Source organism: Lepidochelys kempii, chromosome 7 (genome assembly GCF_965140285.1).
Source record: "Lepidochelys kempii isolate rLepKem1 chromosome 7, rLepKem1.hap1, whole genome shotgun sequence".
Classification (NCBI taxonomy): domain Eukaryota; kingdom Metazoa; phylum Chordata; order Testudines; family Cheloniidae; genus Lepidochelys; species Lepidochelys kempii.
In genome coordinates, this window is record NC_136386.1 from 54665100 (window position 1) to 54685993 (window position 20894).

At 46.4% G+C, this 20894-nt stretch overlaps 1 protein-coding gene across 18 annotated transcripts in view; it reads right to left on the reverse strand.

The window, feature by feature from the left end:
• CAMK2G (calcium/calmodulin dependent protein kinase II gamma) overlaps positions 1 to 20894 on the reverse strand; it is a 173379-nt gene that overhangs the window by 90036 nt on the left and 62449 nt on the right. For all 18 annotated transcript variants that reach the window (XM_073352899.2, XM_073352890.2, XM_073352887.2 and 15 more), the window contains exon 3: positions 7015 to 7074. In XM_073352899.2, coding sequence (XP_073209000.1) covers positions 7015 to 7074 — 60 coding nt within the window. The remainder of the gene's footprint in view (positions 1 to 7014; positions 7075 to 20894) is intronic.

A 20894-nucleotide genomic window follows, 5' to 3' on the forward strand; every position in this document is an offset into this window, starting at 1 on the left:
GAGCCCGTTCCAAGGCAGAGCCATTCGAACTGGGAGCTGGGAAAGCAGTGAACTGCGTCTCCTGCTATAAGGACTTAACACAGGCCGTCCCTCCCCCCCCCCACCAACAGGTTCACAGGGGAACAAGGAACACATCCAGCACCCCCACCTCCCCCAGGCAGCAGCAGTCACATGGCAGAGACACATTTAAACATAGAGGGCCAAATTCCTCCATGGTGTTGCACCAAGGAAGTCAACTGAGCTCTGCTAGGGGTGAATTTGGCTGGGCTTCTGGAAAGTACCCACGGCCAGCATTTTAACTATTCTCTACGCACATATTTTCTCTAACCCACTTTCTAAGGCAGCCTAGACCTCTGCAGTCCACAACAACTGAACTTGCTGCTTATGGCAAACACTGTCCAGAGTTTCTTCTTGCTAGAACGGGGGCAGTTGGAGTTATTTTGTTAAAAACGGTTGTGGGAAAACATTCCAGAGCACATAATCAATGAGGATCTGGTTAACAAGGAATGTGCTTCTCAAGATAAGAAGGCCTGAAGTTTTGGGTCAAATCATTAGGCCTTCAAGTCTGGTCTCCTGCCTCCAGAGGTGGTCAGTGCCTAACCTTTCATAGGCAGGTGAAACTACCATACAACATTCCCAGCTAACCGTGCAGGGCTGTATACACAAGAAAAATTTCTTTCCTGGTCCCTTCAGCAATCCTTGCATTTGATCACCATAATCTCAGCACGCAGAAACTACAAGTATTATTTACACAGCCACCAACATCAGATTCCCTGAGGAATGGACTTCTAAAGTGTTACACCAGGTGATAAAGGAATATCAAACTGAGCAGGATCAGAGGAAATTAAGTTTCCACAACTGATTTCTCTAGATCTTTCCCCAAATCTTAAAAATAGAAGTGCCCAAGAGGGAGAAGAACTTGGGGACACAGCAACAAGATGCAAAAGTTACACTTGGAAAAATAATCAGGAGTACAGATATTTGAAGGGAGGGAGAAACCTAGACAGCACTAGTTCTGAAAGGGACCTAGCAGTTTAAAGGAGTTTGGAAGGGCAGAGTAAAGTAAGCCTGGGACAGTACTGAAGCATATGGAGCAGAGGTGGGCAAACTACAGCCCGCAGGCCACATCCGGCCCGCGGGACCATCCTGCTCAGCCCCTAAGCTCTTGGCTGGGGAGGCTAGTCCCCGCCACCTCCCCCGCTATTACCCCTCCCCCACAGTTACGCCACCGCGCGAGCAGCGCTCTAGCCCGCTGCTCCTGCTGAGTGGGGCTCTGGGTGGCGGGGTTGCGTGCTCCTGCCGAGCAGCGCGTCTGGCTCCGGCTGGGCGGTGCGGCTGCTAGACATGCTGCTCTGAGTGGCATGGTAAGGGGGCCGGGGCGTTGGATAAGGGATGGAGGGTCCCGGGGGGCAGTCAGAGGACGGGGAAGAAGGGGAGGGGGGTTGGATAAGCATGGGAGTCCTGGGGAGCCTGCTAAATTTGTGTGGTTTGACTAAGCACCGTCTAAGGAGGGGAGGACATGATAGCAGTCTATAAATAGTCCAGGGGTGGATACATCAGATTCTAGGAGCCCTTGATTTCTGGGGTAGCACTTTCAAAAAATTTCCCACCATTGTAGCTTTAAGGAGTGCTAGTGGCAAGGCCACATTTAGCATCAGGAAGCTGAAACCTGCCCTGAGCAGCACAAAGCTTCTGGTGACCCCCTGAAGCCTTGTCTGCACCCAGGACCCCAATACTGCATCTCATACACTAGGGCATCCTGACCTCAGAGAGCTGCACTGCTGTTAGCAAGGGTAGAAAATGGCTGAAATCCCTCCCCCCCAGAACAGAGTATAGACAGTGCCTGAATTAGTGGGCTCTCTTAGGCTATGTCTACACTACGGACCTTACTGCGGCTGCGCGACTGTATAGTCTCCTGGGTAGCTGCTCTATGCTGATGGGAGAGAGCTCTCTCGTCAGCAAAATTACAGCATCCCAATGAGCGGCGGCAGCTATGTCGGCGGGAGAGGGTCTCCTCCCAACACAGCGTTGTCCACACCGGCGCTTTGGTCGATGAAACTTATATTGGTCAGGGGAGGTGGGAGTTTTTTCACACCCGACAAAGTTTTGCCGACCAAAGTGCTAGTGTAGTCGTAGCCTCAGAATGAACTTCACACCTGGATTAACTCCACATCTGGTTTGACAGCTGAGCTGTGTGTTAAACAAAAAGGGTGGGTTTTTTTTTTTGTTTTGTTTTTAAAAAAGTATCTAGGCAGTCACACGATGTTCAGTGATGAGAAGGGAGCAGAGCCTAAATATCCCTCCTGAAGAGACTGGCTAGAACTCCAGCGAGGGAGACTTGGTTCTGCAACTCACAGCAGGAGATAGCATTTGGTTGCCCCTCCCATTAAGTTAAAAAACTTGTCTCTGGTTTTCAAAGAAGTGAAAGGGCTTTGCGAGCCTTTGATGCAGACACAGCTCTGCAAAGCTTTTGAGATCTGTCTGAATGGCAGATCAGACAGCAAAAGAAGAAATCCAACATCCCCTGCAGAGGCAAGGCTCTCATTGATCTCCATGGGAGTTTTCACTGGACCAGGCCCTCTCTTGTGTATTTCCTTGCCCTCATTATGAGTCAGTCAGATTTGCTTTCCCTTTGAAACAAAGGATGAAGATAGATTGGTCACCAATTAATCCCCCTCCCATTTGACTGCACTTAACTGCCACTCCTGGCCAGCATAGAGCAATGGGCTATGCAGGTGAAGTGGGAATCTGAGTTTGCGAAGGAACTCCAGAATACTACAGACAAAGCATTCAGCCCCTCTGATGCATAAAGCAGTGTGGATAGACTTCAGAGAGTCTTCCTGCCCCAGCAAGGCTACACCCATTAGAAACTGAAGGGCTGGGGAAGGAAATCCCAGAGGACATCGCTCCTTCCCCACTGAAAACAACAATGGATGGTAACAAATGGATGGTAACAAAAAGCCAGACACATTTGGATGGCAGCCAGTTGACAGCGCTCGATACACTGCATTAGAGCAATTTGCCTTTGGAAAGCAAGACTTTCTGGAAGTTGCCTCAACATCAGTCTCTTCCCTCCAGAGGCTGACAATGTCTCTGGACTGCAGAATAACTGGACCAAAAACTCAGCCCCCCTGAAGCCGTATACTGCTGAGGTTACCTCGGCCCCAGTGTGTAGCCACAGACACAGCAAGAGAACTACCAATTATACAGCAGTAGTCCATAACGAGTGCTGAGATTTGGTGGTAGCGTTTTCAGAGAAATGACAGGTAGCCACAGCACAAAAAGTAAGAGCAAGAGAAATATAATAGAAATAGACACACCATCTGCACTCCCCACAATTGTTTTATACCCAAAATAACCTTTATTTTAGCCATTTTTGGTACACGATTGACATATGCTGTGGGCATGGATTTACACTCTGGAGTTACCACACCAGAGCTGGCCTTTTCAGACCCAACAGATCACTTGCAAAGCCAACAAAGGTGTGTTGTATGCTCCAAATAACCAGAAGAGGGACAGCAAACATACATCCAACTTTAAAACTTTCACTTTGTAATAGCCTGCTTCAGCTCACCACAGTATCACAGTACTTGTCAGAATGGCGTTTCCAAACAAAAAGTTGACGACTTAACCCACTTCTTTATATGCAGGCTCCAATCTGCAGAACTGTTTGGTGGTGGTGCAATGTCACCAGCACAGTGCATATTGGGGCAGTGTAACAAGCAGAAACCTTTAAGCCCAGGAAGGTCCAACTGTCTTGGATTTAAAGCTGGGGGTATACTGAATGTACCCTGTCCCTAGTTATTTGGGGTCTTCAAATTAATTCTATAACTGCTAGTTGCCTTTAAAAATAAAAAGTTCTTTCTAGGACAAGAAATCCTCTGCCGAAAGACTGCTGGCCACTGGCCATTAGTATCTTCCCACTAGGTGTGGTGAAGGTCACTATACCAGGTAATTGATCACAAGACTGGGACACACCCAATACCAGCTGAAGTACCTCACACATGGATCAAACTGGAGAGAAACTGACTAGGTTTCTGTGATCCTGGTCAGTTTCCATATGCAGCCAGCTCTGCTTGTAGAGTGTTTCTGTCCTTGAGTGCAGCCTTACAATCTGCTAAAAGCTTGACAAGAGAAGAGATGTATGGATTAATTTAAAGAAGGAGAGAGGAAAAAGAAGAAAAATTCACACTAGGAGAAAGATATTGAGACAACCTTGATGGCCATTTCTCCTACATGATTCTCAGTACAAAAATACTGTGGGTCACCAAAAGTTTGGACATTAGCTACCAAAATGAGTCACTGAAGCTTACTGCATTACTATGCAAGAGATCCATGGATCAACTTATTCACAGAGACTAATCACTTAAAAAAGTGGGATGGGAAGACAGGATCAAGGATCATGTTTTAAACCCTCTGGGTAAAAGTCCTCCCGAACTCCCCAAGATATTTCCTCAGGCTGGTGGCATTCTAGAGACATGCACAGACGGGCGCAGGCATGTACAGTCCCAAAGCCTGCTGCAAGTATTAACTGTGAGTGGGTGCCCTGATTTGGCTGCTTTTGTACTAAGATGGCCCTGCTGAGTTTGTTATCACTAATCTGGCTCTTTGCTGCTGAGCTTCTGCTCCATTCGTTTCCTGATGGGTTTTCCCTGACAGTATGGAAGCTCAGGGTTTACCTGTGATAAAGCTCTAAACAAAGCTTGTTCAAACTTGTCACTAGTGACATGTATCGCATTTTGGATGCCTGTTTTTGAAAGTTGCCTTGAATTTTGGATATCCAGAGTGAGCTACTGATTTTGAAGAGGTGCTGAAATACGTCCCACTGATCAAGGAGAGAGAAGAAATGACTAGTGCAGCACAACCACCTGAACTCTGACCCAAAATAAATACTACACTCAGTAATAACAAAAAACAGGAATAGATGTACATTGATCAGCCACGAAGGCCACTCCACATACGTACATACTTTCACCATAAATCAATGTTACACACTTCCCTATTCATCCACACACATTTATACACAAGAAACCAGAATTACGATTACTGTATCAAACAACTGTCAATTGATAAATGGGAAATGCATCAGTTAATCTATGGAACAACAGACTTTGAAAAAAGTTGTGTTAGATTTAGAATATCCTTAACTAATCGCTGCCTTGCTCTGAAGTGGTTTGTGACACCAGTTCAGAGTGGATAAATTGTTTAGGCTGATTAGGCCCCACGTAACTTGGGATCAGTCTATCTGAGGGACCCTCTTTCTCTCTCCTCACCCCCTGCCCCCCTACCTGTTGCCTATGACATACTGCCACAGTCAGCAGAGTTGGAGCAGCCTCTCTTTGAAGGCTGCTGGCAGCCCATTTTGGATGAGGGGCCCTGAATAATGGAATTCACTCACCACCTCCCTCGGTCTGAAACAGCCTATACCTGTTGGCCTTCAGAACACGCTGCAAGGGCCACCTCCTTTCCTTGGCCTTTAGGAAGGGAGTGGGGACTTGTGTCATGAAGGAAAGAAGCTGCACCTAGTGATGGGGACCTTCCCCCTCCTCTTCCTTTTTGGGAAACTTGCTGCCTTTTATTTCTGTATTCTCAGAAAATGCCATGGGCACCCAAAGCTTTGGACAAGAACTTTTTTAGTGATCATATAAATCTAAATTAAGACATAAATGTTCATGTCCCAACAAGGGCCATCCTGTTGTCTCTGTTAGCAGTATCAGCGAAGAGGCCATGGACTGGCTGGGTCATGCAGACTGAACTATGGCCAGAGCTGCTCTACCCAGGTCAGGATGGAAGCACCCTGGTGCAGCAGCCTGGGGGAGGCTTGTGCAGATGCTTCCCAGGCAGTCCCTGTTCTGAGGCTATAGTGGTTAGTCTTTGGCGCTGTCAAACCTGGTACCATGGCTCCAATTCACTTTTTATAAATATTTGGGCGGGATGGGGGGCATGATACCACCACCGTGGATACTTGTGTGAAAGAAAATCCATGTCATCCCCTAGGGCAGTTGTGACAAAGGTAAGCCTTCCCTATGGCTCTACAGGAACAATATTAGAGATCTGCTTGAAGGTGTTATTCCACATTCTGCCCCAGAGAAGCACAACCACCTCAGATTAGTTCCGAGGTAGGCTCCAACGCTTCTTTAGATCACAATAAAATACATTAATAAAAGCAATGAATAGGGTTCAAAGTTTTTGCTCACGACAGTTTCTAGCAACCAATGGCAAATTTCACTGGAGAGGGACTGACGGGCAAACTTCCATGGAGCTTTAGAAGGCAAAACAATCCCGTTCCTGTTTCCGCAGTTTAGTAAATAACGTGGTTTTTTTGTTAGAAGTTGAGTTATTTTTTCCCCCTCCTTGTAATTCAAGTCAAAGCTGTCCCCGTGACTCCACCACTTATTTTTAGCCTGTCACTAAAGCCTTCAAAGCAGGCAATTCTCTCTCCATCTCCCCATTTCACTGAGAGAAAGAAAATAAACCTGCATGCAGGATAACCATGGAAACCAACCGTGTGTGAGCCATACTCAGCAGAAGACAAAACACTTTCAAGAACAGAAACAAAGCATCAGCTCTTTTGTTCCTAGAGCTAGTGACTGCTGTGGTGAGAGAGCTGACAGCTTAGCCCACTGTGCATCAGACTTGGGGATCTCACTGAATGCAGCCTTTACAGTAGTGTACAGAAGAAGTGCCAAGACGTGGAAGTGGGGTGAATACAGCAGCCCGCTCCAGGTGCAGAATGCCAACCAAAAAGGCTACAGAGCCGGATCTGGGACAGTTTGGTGCACGGCATGGAGCACCATACGCGTGAACCTAAGCCAGGAGGTTCAGGGTTCTATCTCCAGCATCACAGCAGGGACTGGAATGGCTCTGCATGCAGGGACTGCAGAAAGAAGGAATAACTGATGAGGCTTCACTGGCAAATAAGGCCAGAATTGGGCAGGTTAGCAGTGAGCATTCACCATCTATTCCCAGGAACAGTCTAGCAAGCACTAGCCACCCCCCCACAGGGGTACTTACCAATATTTGGATGTTTTAAAAGTCGGCAGATTCGGGCCTCACGTTCCAGTTTCTGGTGATCTGGAAAGAAAGCAAGAAAGAGGGTGTAAGCTGGCAAACTGAAAACTAGACTTTTGTTTAGATCCGATGGCATAGGGACACAGTGAATCGGCTGTTCAGCAGAAGGCTGAGACAGACTAGAAATGGCTGGAATGCAGCAGTCTCCCAGGAACTCACAACTGTCACGGGGCAAGGCTGCATGGGGCAACGCATCTGCACATAGCGAAGGCTGTGGATGACATCCCGCCCGCCACGGTCATTGCTGGGTTGGTTTTCCCAACTTGCCTTTAAAGCAAGTAGTGCAGGGGTGGAATGCTTTGGGCTCGTCTCTGCCACAGATGTGAAATACCAACTTGAGTTCAATGGCTGAGACTGGCCCTCTTTTCAAGGAGGGGCGTGTGAGTAGATATCTGGGAACACTCATGTGAAATGAGTTCTGCCAGATCTCAGTGCAAAAGGAACGATCAGAAGAGACAAGAAGATAAATTGAGTTACAGTAATGCACAGCCATCACGTGGGCCGGAGGACCAGAGCGGGGAGCACTGCCAGTTGCATTCAGGGCCGGTGCATGGGCTCTGTGGTGGAATGCTGATCAAGCACTCAAGAAGTGCTTGCTAAGTGCTAAGCATATTTATTGCAACAGACAGGCAATGTCAGTTCAAGCAGGGCTGTCATCTGGATTAAAAGAAAAAATATCAAGGTGAGGGGAAAAGGCTTCTCTGCCCCTAACGTTTAACACATATGGAAGCAGGGAAGGGAGCTGCAGGGGCTCTGCCCATCTTAGCCAAGGAACAGAGGGTTTTTTCAGTCACTGAGGAGCCAAGAGAAAGGAGGTGTAATTCCCTGATTGAGCCTTGGCTCTCCCCATCCTCATCTTCCCCTCGCCCACCCCTGCCCTGCACACCTGAGGGTGTGAGGGGAGAGCAAAGCTTCACAGAGAGGGCACGAAAGAGCCGGAACTTTAACAGCTGCTAAACCCCAGCTCTCCCAGGGGTGCAGACCCCCAGAAACAGAGAAGTCAGCGATGTCCTTCTTCCCCACCCACCAACACAAGGGGAAGGTGGAGGAAACTGGCACTGACCTCCTCTCCACCTCCTACACTTCCTCCTTTCTGGGCCTCCATCAGGCTGAGTTGAAAATGTGTGTCCACCCTGGCCCTCTCTCTGGGAATAACACTGCCGCATGAGCGGCAGGGGCCTGGCTGGCTGGCTGGACTACATGGTGTGGTCAGTGGCAGGAATGAAACCATGCTTTAATTGACAGGCTCCTCACGAGGCTTCACCACCCTGCCTCTTGCACCTGAAAGCCTCAAGTAACAACACAGCTGCACCACAGGGAGAGCACAGCAAGGCGCTGCACACAATAGCTCACTCTTGGGATGGGAGCAGCAGCCCAGGACCAGCAGGGTTTTTGTCTTCACTTTCTCATTGCTCCAGTGTAGCAAATATCCTGACTTTACGGGTTGAGAGATGCTCACTTCCTCATCTGCTGCCACTGGGGAGGGGGGAGGATCTTTTTCTTACCCTTCCCTCCTTTCTAGTCCTAGCAGTTATGTTTTCACTGTTCCGTTCCAGAATCGTCCCAAAATAAGGAGCAGGAAGAAGGAATGCCTGGAGGAGCCCCGTACTCTCAAAGCCTTGGTGGGGAGATGGTGCAGTGCCCTTGCCTTTTGCTGCATTGCTGAAAAAGGAGTGGCTTGGCTTCTGCCTGTAGCGGTATCCCTCAGAGCAAACGTTGTGCAAAGCAGCCGGAAAGTAACCTGCTGCTTCCAGATTGCCCTGTAAACTCTGCCCTTGGAAGGCTGGGGTTAGAACAAATTTAAGCCACAATATAGCTTTGCATCAAAGGTATGTGAAATTGTGATGGGTGGGGGTACAAGTGTGTCTACAGTCCACCCACCCAACAATGCGTGGGACCTCAGGAGAAAACACGAAATAAAAATATTGATGCAAGGCCCTCCCGAAAAGAGACTCCCAAGTTCTGTGTAACTCTACCAAGAATGCCTTGCAGCAGTGCATAGTATCACAGCCTGACTGCACCTGAAAAAGAAGGAACTGAAAGCAGAATATTTCCAGAGAGCAACAGGGCCCAAATGGCCAGAGACTGTACTGGCCTAAAATCATGGCCACAAGCAGCAAAGGGATCTGAGACAGATTACTGCCTCCCCCAGGGGATGAGATGGAGAGGCTGTGACACACTAAAGGCGGAGCACTCCAGAGCTGCAGGCTCTCTCCAGAGAAGGCCCCACACTCCCATTGCACCTGTTGAGTGCCTGATGCCATTCAAATCATAAGTGAGTAGAGCACCAGGCACCCTTTCCTATCAGCCTCATCTCAGTGGCCAGAGATTAAGATAAACTCTTCCCCCTTCCACCCAGGGCCTCCCAACTCCACATGGCAGCACTTACAGATCAGGAGGCCCTGCTGCCCACATGGATCGCGCTGCCCTTGTGAACAAGTGACGCCTGTAGAGAACCTATTGTGAAGTGTAGGGACACGGGGAAGCCAAAGGCCAAACAGCTGAGCAAAGGAGAAGGGAGAGAGAGGTAGGAGTGCACTACGTGCTACTCAGCTGCTGGGCCCTGACAGCCAGCTTACAGCGTCACAGCCTCAACAGATATGACATAACCACTGAAACACCAGGGGGGACAGAAATCAAGTGCAATTACTCCCCTGAAACCTAACACTGTTACTGCAGGGGGCAGGAGCAGGGGACCAGGCTGGTGACCGTGACCCCACCCACACCAGAGCTTGTGACATGGGGCCATGGCCCGACACCCTCATCTCCCAGCACACACAAGGGCTGGCCCCAGACCAGGGAAGGAGGAGAGCGCTCCAGTCACAAGGTACAGCAAACTATTTCTGGTCCGAGGAAAGCGTTCCACAATGCTCTGTCTCCAGGGTAACCAAACAGGCCAACTCCAGCACAGCTCCAAGAGGGAAGGCACCTCCTGACCACGTGCAGCTGCTCCAGCCCCCAACAGCAAGAGCCTTGTTCAGCCTGCAGGGCAGCAAGCAAACACAGAAAGGTTGACTCACATGAGCTTTGGAGGATCACGGATCTGATTCCAGGTGACAGCAGAGCGCCCTTCAACTCTTGACTCGAGAAGGGCCCCACCAGATGAGACGATCCTTTTAAACCCCTCTTCCTTGCCACACACAGTACACTCAATCTCTGACCAGAGATCAGAGGTGAAGAGGCCTGCTTGGTCCCATCTAGTCTAACCTTATGCCCTGTAATACAGCGTGGCTTCCTATTGCATCTTTTCCTAATGCTCTTTCCAATTTTTACTGGCTTGTTTATTGTGGTCACAAATAAAGCAAGATTACATAAAACCAAGGAAGTAAGAAAAAAACTAAACTAATAGTGCATTCATAGAATCCTAAGAAGCCAAGGAGAGATGTTTGTAAGACATGTAGCTTCAGCAGGAGTGACGAAAGGCAGCCATGTGTTCAAATATCTGTCTTACCAACAGTTCAGAAGGCCAGTCACTTTTCCCATGGATCAAACTTCACAGATTTTCACACACCATCTGTTGAGCGAGGAAACATTCCTTCCCCCATACCCAAATCTCCAGGAATTTGTAAATTCTGCAGCTAATAACAAATGAAGCAACACATCCTGACTTGGATTGGAGGAATTCATATTCTACAGCCAGTAAGGACCACTGCAATCATCTGGTCTAACCTCCATAACTTCTGATCTAAGAAGAGATCCAGTCACAATGTAAAGACTTCAAGTGATGGAGAATCCATCACAGCCCTAGCTAGGTTGTTCCAAATATTAATTACCCTCACTGCTAAAAATTTGCCCTTAATATCTAGTCTGAATTTGTCTAGCTTTCCAACCATTGGATCTCATTATGTCTTTTTTGCTAAATTAAAGAGTCTCCTCCCAAATGATTGCTAATACCTCACAAAGCTAAAGTAGAGTATTCTCTACAATATCTTTTTAAGTCAGCTGAAATGTTTTCCAGCCATAAACCAAAATCTTATGATTTTTGGACTACTCCACAATCCGTGAAGCAGAGAGCACAACTTTATACAATCACTGATGGAAAAGCCCATTCTAGATAGACTACTTGTGGTGAAGCAGAAATTATACAAAATTTGGTGTTGAGTAATATTATGATTAACACAAAAATTTTTTTGCATGTACCTGAAAACTGAAGGGCAAAACTTATTTATACTTAATGTGCACATTAGGACGGTGAATACTGAGATCCCTCTGCCAGGCTGCCTTTCATAGAATCATAGAATATCAGGGTTGGATTGGACCTCAGGAGGTCATCTAGTCCAACCCCCTGCTCGAAGCAGGGCCAATCCCCAACTAAATCATCCCAGCCAGGGCTTTGTCAAGCCTGACCTTAAAAATGTCAAAGGAAGGAGATTCCACCACCTCTCTAGGTAACGCATTCCAGTGCTTCATCACCCTCCTAGTGAAAAAGTTTTTCCTAATATCCAACCTAAACCTCCCCCACTGCAACTTGAGACCATTACTCCTCGTTCTGTCATCTACTACCACTGAGAACAATCTAGATCCATCCTCTTTGGAACCCCCTTTCAGGTAGTTGAAAACAGCTGTATAATCCCCCCCTCATTCTTCTCTTCTGCAGACTAAACAATCCCAGTTCCCTCAGCCTCTCCTCATAATTCATGTGTTCCAGACCCCTAATCATTTTTGTTGCCCTCCGCTGGATGCTTTCCAATTTTTCCTCATCCTTCTTGTAGTGTGGGGCCCAAAACTGGACACAGTACTCCAGATGAGGCCTCACCAATGTCGAATAGAGGGGAACGATCACGTCCCTCGATCTGCTGGCAATGCCCCTACTTACACATCCCAAAATGCCATTGGCCTTCTTGGCAACAAGGGCACACAGTTGACTCATATCCAGCTTCTCATCCACTGTAACCCGTAGGTCCTTCTCTGCAGAACTGCTGCCTAGCCATTCGGTCCCTAGTCTGCAGTGGTGTATGGGATTCTTCCGTCCTAAGTGCAGGACTCTGCACTTGTCCTTGTTGAACCTCATCAGATTTCTTTTGGCCCAGTCCTCTAATTTGTCTAGGTCCCTCTGTATCCTATCCCTACCCTCCAGCGTATCTACCACTCCTCCCAGTTTAGTGTCATCTGCAAACTTGCTGAGGGTGCAGTCCACGCCATCCTCCAGATCATTAATGAAGATATTGAACAAAACCGGACCCAGAACCAACCCTTGGGGCACTCTGCTTGATACCCGCTGCCAACTAAACATGGAGCCATTGATCACTACCCGTTGAGCCTGACTATCTAGCCAGCTTTCTATGCACCTTATAGTCCATTCATCCAGTCCATACTTCTTTAACTTGCTGGCAAGAATACTGTGGGATTTTAAACAAGTTCAGTTATTGGATTTTTGTTCAGCAATTAGGAAGATGTACATTTTAGATCATACTACCTCTCTTAGCATTATTATTCTGAAAGAGCAACTCCAAGCTAACAAAAAGCCTTATTAATACTGTTACTCTGCAAAACATTGCTTAATAACCAGATAGTTAACTAACTGGTTGTTTTAAAAAATTGTTTTAAAAAAAGACAACATATTTAAATGTTAAAATTATTAATGCAAATACAAAACCTGTATTTGCCCTTCAGTTTTCATGTGCTATCTAGAATGGGCTTTTCCATGAGTGGTTTCAGAGTAACAGCCATGTTAGTCTGTATTTGCAAAAAGAAAAGGAGTACTTGTGGCACCTTTGAGACTAAGCAATTTATTTGAGCATAAGCTTTCGTGAGCTACAGCATCCGATGAAGTGAGCTGTAGCTCACGAAAGCTTATGCTCAAATAAATTGCTTAGTCTCAAAGGTGCCACAAGTACTCCTTTTCTTTTTCCATGAGTGATTGTAGAAAGTCGTACCCTCTGTTTCATAGACTTTACACATACATGTAGTCTCACTCAAATGAATGGGACTAATCGCAAGTGTCAAGTTAAAACAGACACTTGTTACAAGACCAGGGCGTAAGGAAAGTGGTTGTACGCTACAACATATGGACCATCTGCTAGACATATGGGGAAAAACACACACACACACGCAGGAAGCACTGTGTATGGAAGACAAAAGGAGAGAGTGAGCCGAGAGAATTTAAGATCTTGGCAATATTGGCCCGTATGTTCCAAATATATTACATTCAATTAAAAACCAAAGGGAATAGGTTAAACAAAATTATATTAGATTTGGGAACTGATAGCAAAAACACATCAGCTGTACATTGTTCTATCAATTTTTCATAATCTCCAACCAGTGGTGTTGGGAACATGAATAGCTTTGAACTAAGCTGCTAAATAAATAAAATACAAGGAAATACTAATCTCATATTTTATGCTGTATCAAATTCCTAATTTGTGATTTCTAGTAGAGTTTGAACAGCATCTCTGTGAGGAAATTAAGGACCACAATGGGGAAGTCTCATTAGTGAGATCCTGATGCAGACCATCCAGGAGAAACATCCAGTAATTTTAAGTAAATTATTTGAAATTTCCAGGAATGGAGTAAAATTAAGCTAAATAAATATTTTCATTTAGTAGACATTAACTTCTAGAGGTAAGATCAGATTCCTTCGCCCACTTGAAGGAAATAACTCGGAGAAAAGAGACATCTGGGTTTGTTATATCAAGCCTAGAAAACCTGGATTTTTAAAGACTTCTTGTTTCTCTCTGTGTAGCAGCACATAGGACATCAGCTGTGTATAGGAGCCTAATTCCTTGGAAGAGTCACGTTTGATAGGAATAATAATTCAGTGGCAAAAACAAACATTAATGTGCAGTTAAGGTTGCATGGTGGCATATCACATGCTTGCAGAACATGGAGCTGAGCAAAACTCAAACTTCTGTAAAGCAGGAAAAGCTGAGTTGAGGTTGCGCATGTAACCTGACCCCCACCATCTTCCAGCAATGCCCCATTAACAGACCGCTCGCTCCCCCTCACACCCTAACATCAGCAGAGTCCCACCAGCACAACTTGAGCACACAGCCCCAGCCACATCTGTGACACATTCGTTACACTCCCCACTCCAACCAGCCTGCTCTCCTGTGCCCAGCCCCCACATCCCAAGCAGGAAAGGTCTCCATGAAGTCTTCACTCCCAGATACACAAACGTTTCTATTGCCATTAGTTCCCCCTTCCTATAATGCAACTAACCTCCAGGGCCTGGAGTAAAGGACAGCTACATAATGCAGTGGCATAGCCTTGGGGCGCAGGTGGTTGGAAGCCACTGGCAGAGTTGCACAGCACACAGGGACTGGCATTTACTGGCAGAGCTGGGGGGAAGGGTCATGCCTCTCTCACCTGATCTCCCAGCCTCTCCCCCCCCATACCATCCACCCACCCCCATTTACCCTCCCTCATCTCACTGCAGCCCCACACCCCCTCACTCTATTCTCCCAGTGCCCCATTCCTCTGCCCCCTAATGCACCTCATCTCCCAGGAAGCACTATGTCTAATTCCCCCCTGCCTAAAGGCTTTGATTACATTCTGTCAAAATACAACTGCCACCCACAACACACTTGTAGTGTCTTCCAGCCACACCATCCAAAACTCCTTTTGGCCTAGGTAGGGGCTTGTGATGGACTTATCCATAGTTATGTTACTTGAAGAGTGAGTTCACAGCCCTGAAAAGGGTTTTTTGGGAGAAAGGGGGAGTATGGGGTGGGCCTGTAACTCTGGAACCATTTGGTCAAATGACCCCAAATTTGGATCACTAATGCTATGCCAGCAACCCCATGAGGCACACCTAATTTCAAAGTAGCTAGACTAACCGCTCAGATTTTAGAGCACTTACAAGAGTCAAGCTTTAAAACATATAAGATGGTAGAAATGGAAACCCTCTAGCTGCTTTTCTGTACTGGTGCATGTACACTGTAAAAGTGTATATTTTCCTAAGTACTGTTCTGAACTCGGATCCCCCAAAGATTTAGTGAGTGCCATGCAGTCCCGGGCGTAAAACTCAACAGATTGAGACCATTTTCACTCATAGCTCTTCAACAGTTTGGTCTCTGACTTCGCAAAAAGTCCCACCTAGGGACTTATTTTAAAATGGTTATTCTTTTGGGGGCTTATTCTCTGGAACCCCTGCCTCAAATGACTCCAAATTTGGGTCACTACCTACCCTTCACCCTCTTGAAGCACACCAACTTTAAAGGAAATCCAACTAAGCATACGAAGCATGTCAATATTTGAAAAATTAGAAAGGTCAGTCTTTAAACAAAAAGAAAAGGAGTACTTGTGGCACCTTAGAGACTAACCAATTTATTTGAGCATGAGCTTTCGTGAGCTACAGCTCACTTCATCGGATGAGCTGTAGCTCACGAAAGCTCATGCTCAAATAAATTGGTTAGTCTCTAAGGTGCCACAAGTACTCCTTTTCTTTTTGCGAATACAGACTAACACGGCTGTTACTCTGAAACCAGTCTTTAAACAGGTGTCATGATGCAACCTTAACTACAGTGACACTCCTGCACCACTATAATGCGCATTTCCCCAGTCCCAGTCATTAGAAGTTCTCAGTCTTCTGAACATTTCAATCTAGCTTCACAGCTGGCTTGTATTACATAAGTAATATGTAAATATTACAGATGAGGAAACTGAAGTTTACCCAAGATTGCCCAAGGTCATAGCTAGGAATAGACACCAGGAGTCCCACCTCCAGCCACTAGCTCACAATGCCTCCCATCAGAATTATAATTAGGAAGCTTTTTCTTGCAGGGACATCAGAGCCTGGAGGAGAATACTTTCAGACAGACACACAGTGCACAGGACATCTGCAAGCCACAGCAGTCTAGAGCTGTCAACCAGGAATGTTTATATAACACAAACAAAAAGATGCAACTCTGTTGTGTTTCATTCTGACTCCAAAAGGCAGACCTGAATGATTTGGAAACCTGCAATAAACCTAAAAAGGAGCTGAGTCCTAACTGAGCTGGGGCCGAGGTTTGAGAACTTGAGAGGAGGGCGTAGGGAACATTGGAAGAGATTCTTAGTTGTCAGGTGCATTACGGCAGCATGACATTCCTGCTATGCATATGCTGCACAATATCAACTTCCCTTCCCAATAGGCTCATCCGTAACTGTGGATGCTCTGACCGCCTCTCACTCCCAGGAGATGCAAGGAGGGTCTTCATTACAGCTTTAGGCAGCTGTAACCGCAAACACCACTTTCCAACAGCCTCCAAGGGATATACTCTGACCCAGGAGATTTTAAGAGTATGTGCACACTTCTCATTCCCACCCACTTGTCCAAGAGCTCTCTCGACTGAAAGTCCTAGGAAAAGCACAAACAAAAACCATGCCAGCTTACGAGGATTCCCACCCTTGACAAACACAAGCGAAAGGCGACATTTAAAGCTAAGGCATTAGATGATTCTTTCAGGCCAACAGAATAAAAATTAAGAGGACAGAAAGAATAGGAGAGATTTTGCAGAGCAATCATAAAGAAATACAACATACAACTACAAGAAGATGCCAAACAGGAACCAAGGCAGGAGATTCTGGGGACAAACAGGAAGCCTACTACTGTCATAACACACATGCAATATCACCATAAAGAAAAAACATTGTTCACTGATTGAGGGACTTTTGGTTCCTAGTCTGAGAAACACAACCATAAAGATCCATTCTCTCATGATGTGTGAACTTTCTACCAGGCAGGTAACCCAAACCTTTCAAAATTAAAGCAACAACATCTAAGAGCCAAGGGTTTTAAGTGTTCAGCTCAGGACCATCTTGAAACTTATTTCCCAGCTCTTGGTAGTTGCCAGTTTGTCAGCAAGTTGGTTCCTTTCATGTTAGAGAGAGGGGGAGGAGATGACAGTTAAAAGTCCCAAAGAGTCCAGAGTGAATCTGGGGTCCAGTAACCTCAAGAAATGGAACCAGGATTTATACCAATCAGAAGTGTGTGGGGGAAGATGTGTCTGCTCCCACACCTTCTCCAGAAAGTAGCAAACACCATTCTAAAACAACTTCATAGCAACGACAGTGAGCGACCACTGAAAAAACACCTTGTAGCGACTGCCTCTAGTAAATCCAGTAAACAAATGGCACCTCTCGTAAAGAAAGTGACTGCTCTTTTTTCTTCAAACTAGGAACCTCAAGCTCAAGAGAAGTTTGTTCTCCATAGATAGTTCCCATTGTGTCAGGGACCCGCACTTACAAAGATGGCCATGGACGGTGAGCTCTATGTGGAAGTTCCAGGAAGGCCAATAGTCAAAAACTGGGGTGACTAAAAGCTAAGCATGTAAGAGTATATGTAGGCACCTACCACAGCCTCCGTTTCAGGCACTACGATAATACCAATAATTACAATAAGGGCTATAGGTGCTGGAAATGTTATCCGCTTTAACAGAGGTGCAGGTGCTCACACCCTTACGGGCAGCAGTAGACGGGCAGGCACACCAGAACAGCATCTTAGCCAAAAACCAAATGAAAAATGGTCCAAGTTAGTTTAGATATATTTTGTAAAGCTTCTGCATATGAAGCGTCATCCACTGCTCTAACTCCATCCCCTTCTCTCAAAGTCCAAATACTCTGGAGGAAAGCTAGAAAGGGGCAGGATCAGACTGACACTTACTCTGTCACACACACTAAGGCCATGTCTACACTTACAAGCGAACAGCAGCACAGTTGTACTGATACAGCTGTGCAGCCGTAAGATTGCTTGCGTAGCTGCGTTATGCCGATGGGAGAGCTCTCCCGTTGACATAATAAAACCAGCTCAACAAGCGGCGGTAGCTATGTTGGTGGGAGAGCATCTCCCACCATCATAGTGCTGTGCACACGAGCACTTATGTTGGCAAAACTTATGTTGCTCGGGGTATGAAAAAAACCACCCCGAGTGACGTACGTTCTGCTGACATAAATGCTAGTGTTAAGGAAAAGTTAGCACATGTGACTCCATTTTGGTTTGGGGCCCACCATTGTTTAAATGCCAGCACATTATACACCAGGAGGAGTGATCCAGCATTTGTGTGCGTGTCCTACCAGGTGTAATTCGTAGCATTTGTGTGCGTGTCCTACAAGGTATAATTCGCAGCAGTTGTATGCGTGTCCTACAAGGTGTAATTCGTAACACTAGTGTAGACATGGCCTAAGTGTTATAATTAAAAAACACATGCTGTCTACCTATCTGTGGAGGCAGCCAAAGTCAGCCAAAAGATTAAAGAATCAAGGAAATCTTCCAGCTCTGTTCTGTACCAGTGTTTCACTCTTCCTGGTACCAACTAGAGTACATAATTGAGCTGCCCAGCAATGCCGTCTGGGTATTGCCAGTCCTCCTGCACGAGACAAATACATGTAGTTTTGTGGTTGTTGTTGGAGAACGGCATCTTCATTCTAGATTACCTTTCTGAGAAAAAGAATGGGAGTAGTCCAGAAGAGGAAGCAAACTCAGGGCAATTTCATTTCAGTTGCTGCCATTGTGCCAATCCAGGAGACAGTCAATTTGTGCCAGCTGCTAAGATAACTTCTACGTTACTTTAAGATGGGAATCAAATTAGCATCAAATAGTTTTTGCAGCAAGGGACTAATCTGCACCTCTAGGTCTTCTATGCTTTTCTTCATCCATTTAACTTTAAACTCCCACTCTCAGGAACCCTTAACGAACTCGCTGAGACCTAGCTCCATCACTCTGGACTTGAAACCAGAGACTTCCCCAAGTTCCCTAATTTCTTACATAATGTTGGGGATCAAAAATATGCTCTTAGTTATTATTAATCAATCAGCTGTAGCAAATTCTGCTCACTGCAGATGACACTTCTCCTGACCAAACTCAGCTTCGGGGTCTCTCATGCAGTACTCTGATGGCACTGAGCAGCATGTTTAAATGGACTCTGGAAACCATAGGATTTCCCTCCACCTCTTATCAGACCACTACCAGCATGTCAATCCTGCACACAGTGTTTTTTTGTTTTTGTTTTTTTGAAGGGAAGCGGCTGCTGGCCTGGTCAAGAGCAACGAGTGGTCATACTCCCCTCCACCCAAAGAGGGATTTGAGGGCAGGAAGGTGAGATTTCATTTCACTGTACCCTCTGCTACTGGCTACAATCTGCAACAACAAAACCAATATGGCACTAAAGAAGTTGCTTTTGCCACTCTCAAACAGCAGTTTCATGAGGAAATGCTGCAAAACCCTCCTCTCTGACAAAGCCTTTCTGCCATAACATGTATGACAACAACTCCTCTCTTCTATCCACCCCTTCCCAAAAAAACAAACTAAGCATACCCCTCCCTCGCACTGTTTTATACCTTAAGAAGGGAAAAGAGCCAAAAAGGCTCTATGAAGTCCATTAGGGACTGCACTTTTGCTTATCAATTATGCAAGAAAAGTGCTCAGATACTACAGGGCTGCGCAGCAGTATAAAGCTTGAGGAAAGACAAAGCCACAGAACAGAAGAGCTAGCAGGCAGTTTCCATAGTTGGGTGTGAGAGCTGTACGAATAGGAATGCCACATTGCACCATGCAGAGAAAGGAGCAATACCTCCTTGGCCCCATTTACAAGATGGCTGCTGGGAGCAAAGATAGTCCACTGGCTCGGGCACTAGCCTGGGACAAGTCATCTATTCTTTTTGTGCCATGGCTCCCACATGGAAGGTGGCAATCACAGCACTTCCCAGACCCACAGAAGGGTAAGCAAGGATAGATACATTAAAAACTGTGGGCATTTTAGGAATGAAGGCGAGGGGAAATGGGGGAGGGGGATATAAAGCACCTAAAGATAGACTGATCAAGCGATTGATCCAAAAAGGTGTTCCCTGAGCCTTCCTACTGACACGGCTACCTCAATGCCACAAGCCGCATCCTTACGCATGTGTATATTTTTGTTTCCTCTCTTAGCAAACTTGCTAGGTGATGCACTGGAGGTTTCTTCCTTTAGGATGGGGTAGGGAGGTGGATTGGAAACAGGAAGGAGAATTCTGCACATGGCACCCTCCTTCTCTCCACTTCCAGAAGGAACCTTAACACTGAACATCCTCTGCAGCTGGGAGTAGGGGGAAAGCAATGTGATTGTGTTGGAGGTGGAGGAAGAAACTAACGTCTGGGGCTCTCAGACAGACACTGAATGCTACACTAACAACTTGCCAGGAGCCTCTAGGGACAAAGGAGGTCAAATTCCTCAATCAGTGCAGAATTGCAGCACCAAGACCGACAGCGCAGTCAGGGTTAATTGTATGAATAAATTAATATTAAAAAACAACACTGGAAGGAGGCTCCAGGGAGGAGACAGATTTGCTTCATGTCACCCCCAGTCATCGCTGATCTTTCCCAAAGGCTGACAAAGGAGGTGCTGTCGTCATCATGAATAGGTCGGAATATGAACAAGAGGCTGCTAGGCAGCTCTCCAACACCACTTTCTACAAGCCATTACCCTCTGATCCCACTGAGGGTTACCAAAAGAAACTATACCATCTGCTCAAGAAACTCCCTGAAAAAGCACAAGAACAAATCCTCACAGACACACCCCTAGAACCCAGACAAGGGGTATTCTATCTGCTACCCAAGATCCATAAACCTGGAAATCCTGGGCGCCCCATCATCTCAGGCATTGGCACCCTGACAGCAGGATTGTCTGGCTATGTAGACTCCCTCCTCAGGCCCTACACTACCAGCACTCCCAGCTATCTTTGAGACACCACTGACTTCCTGAGGAAACTACAATCCATCGGTGATCTTCCTGAAAACACCACCCTAGCCACTATGGATGTAGAAGCCCTCTACACCAACATTCCACACAAAGATGGACTACAAGCCGTCAGGAACAGTATCCCCAATAAAATCACGGCAAACCTGGTGGCTGACCTTTGTGACATTGTCC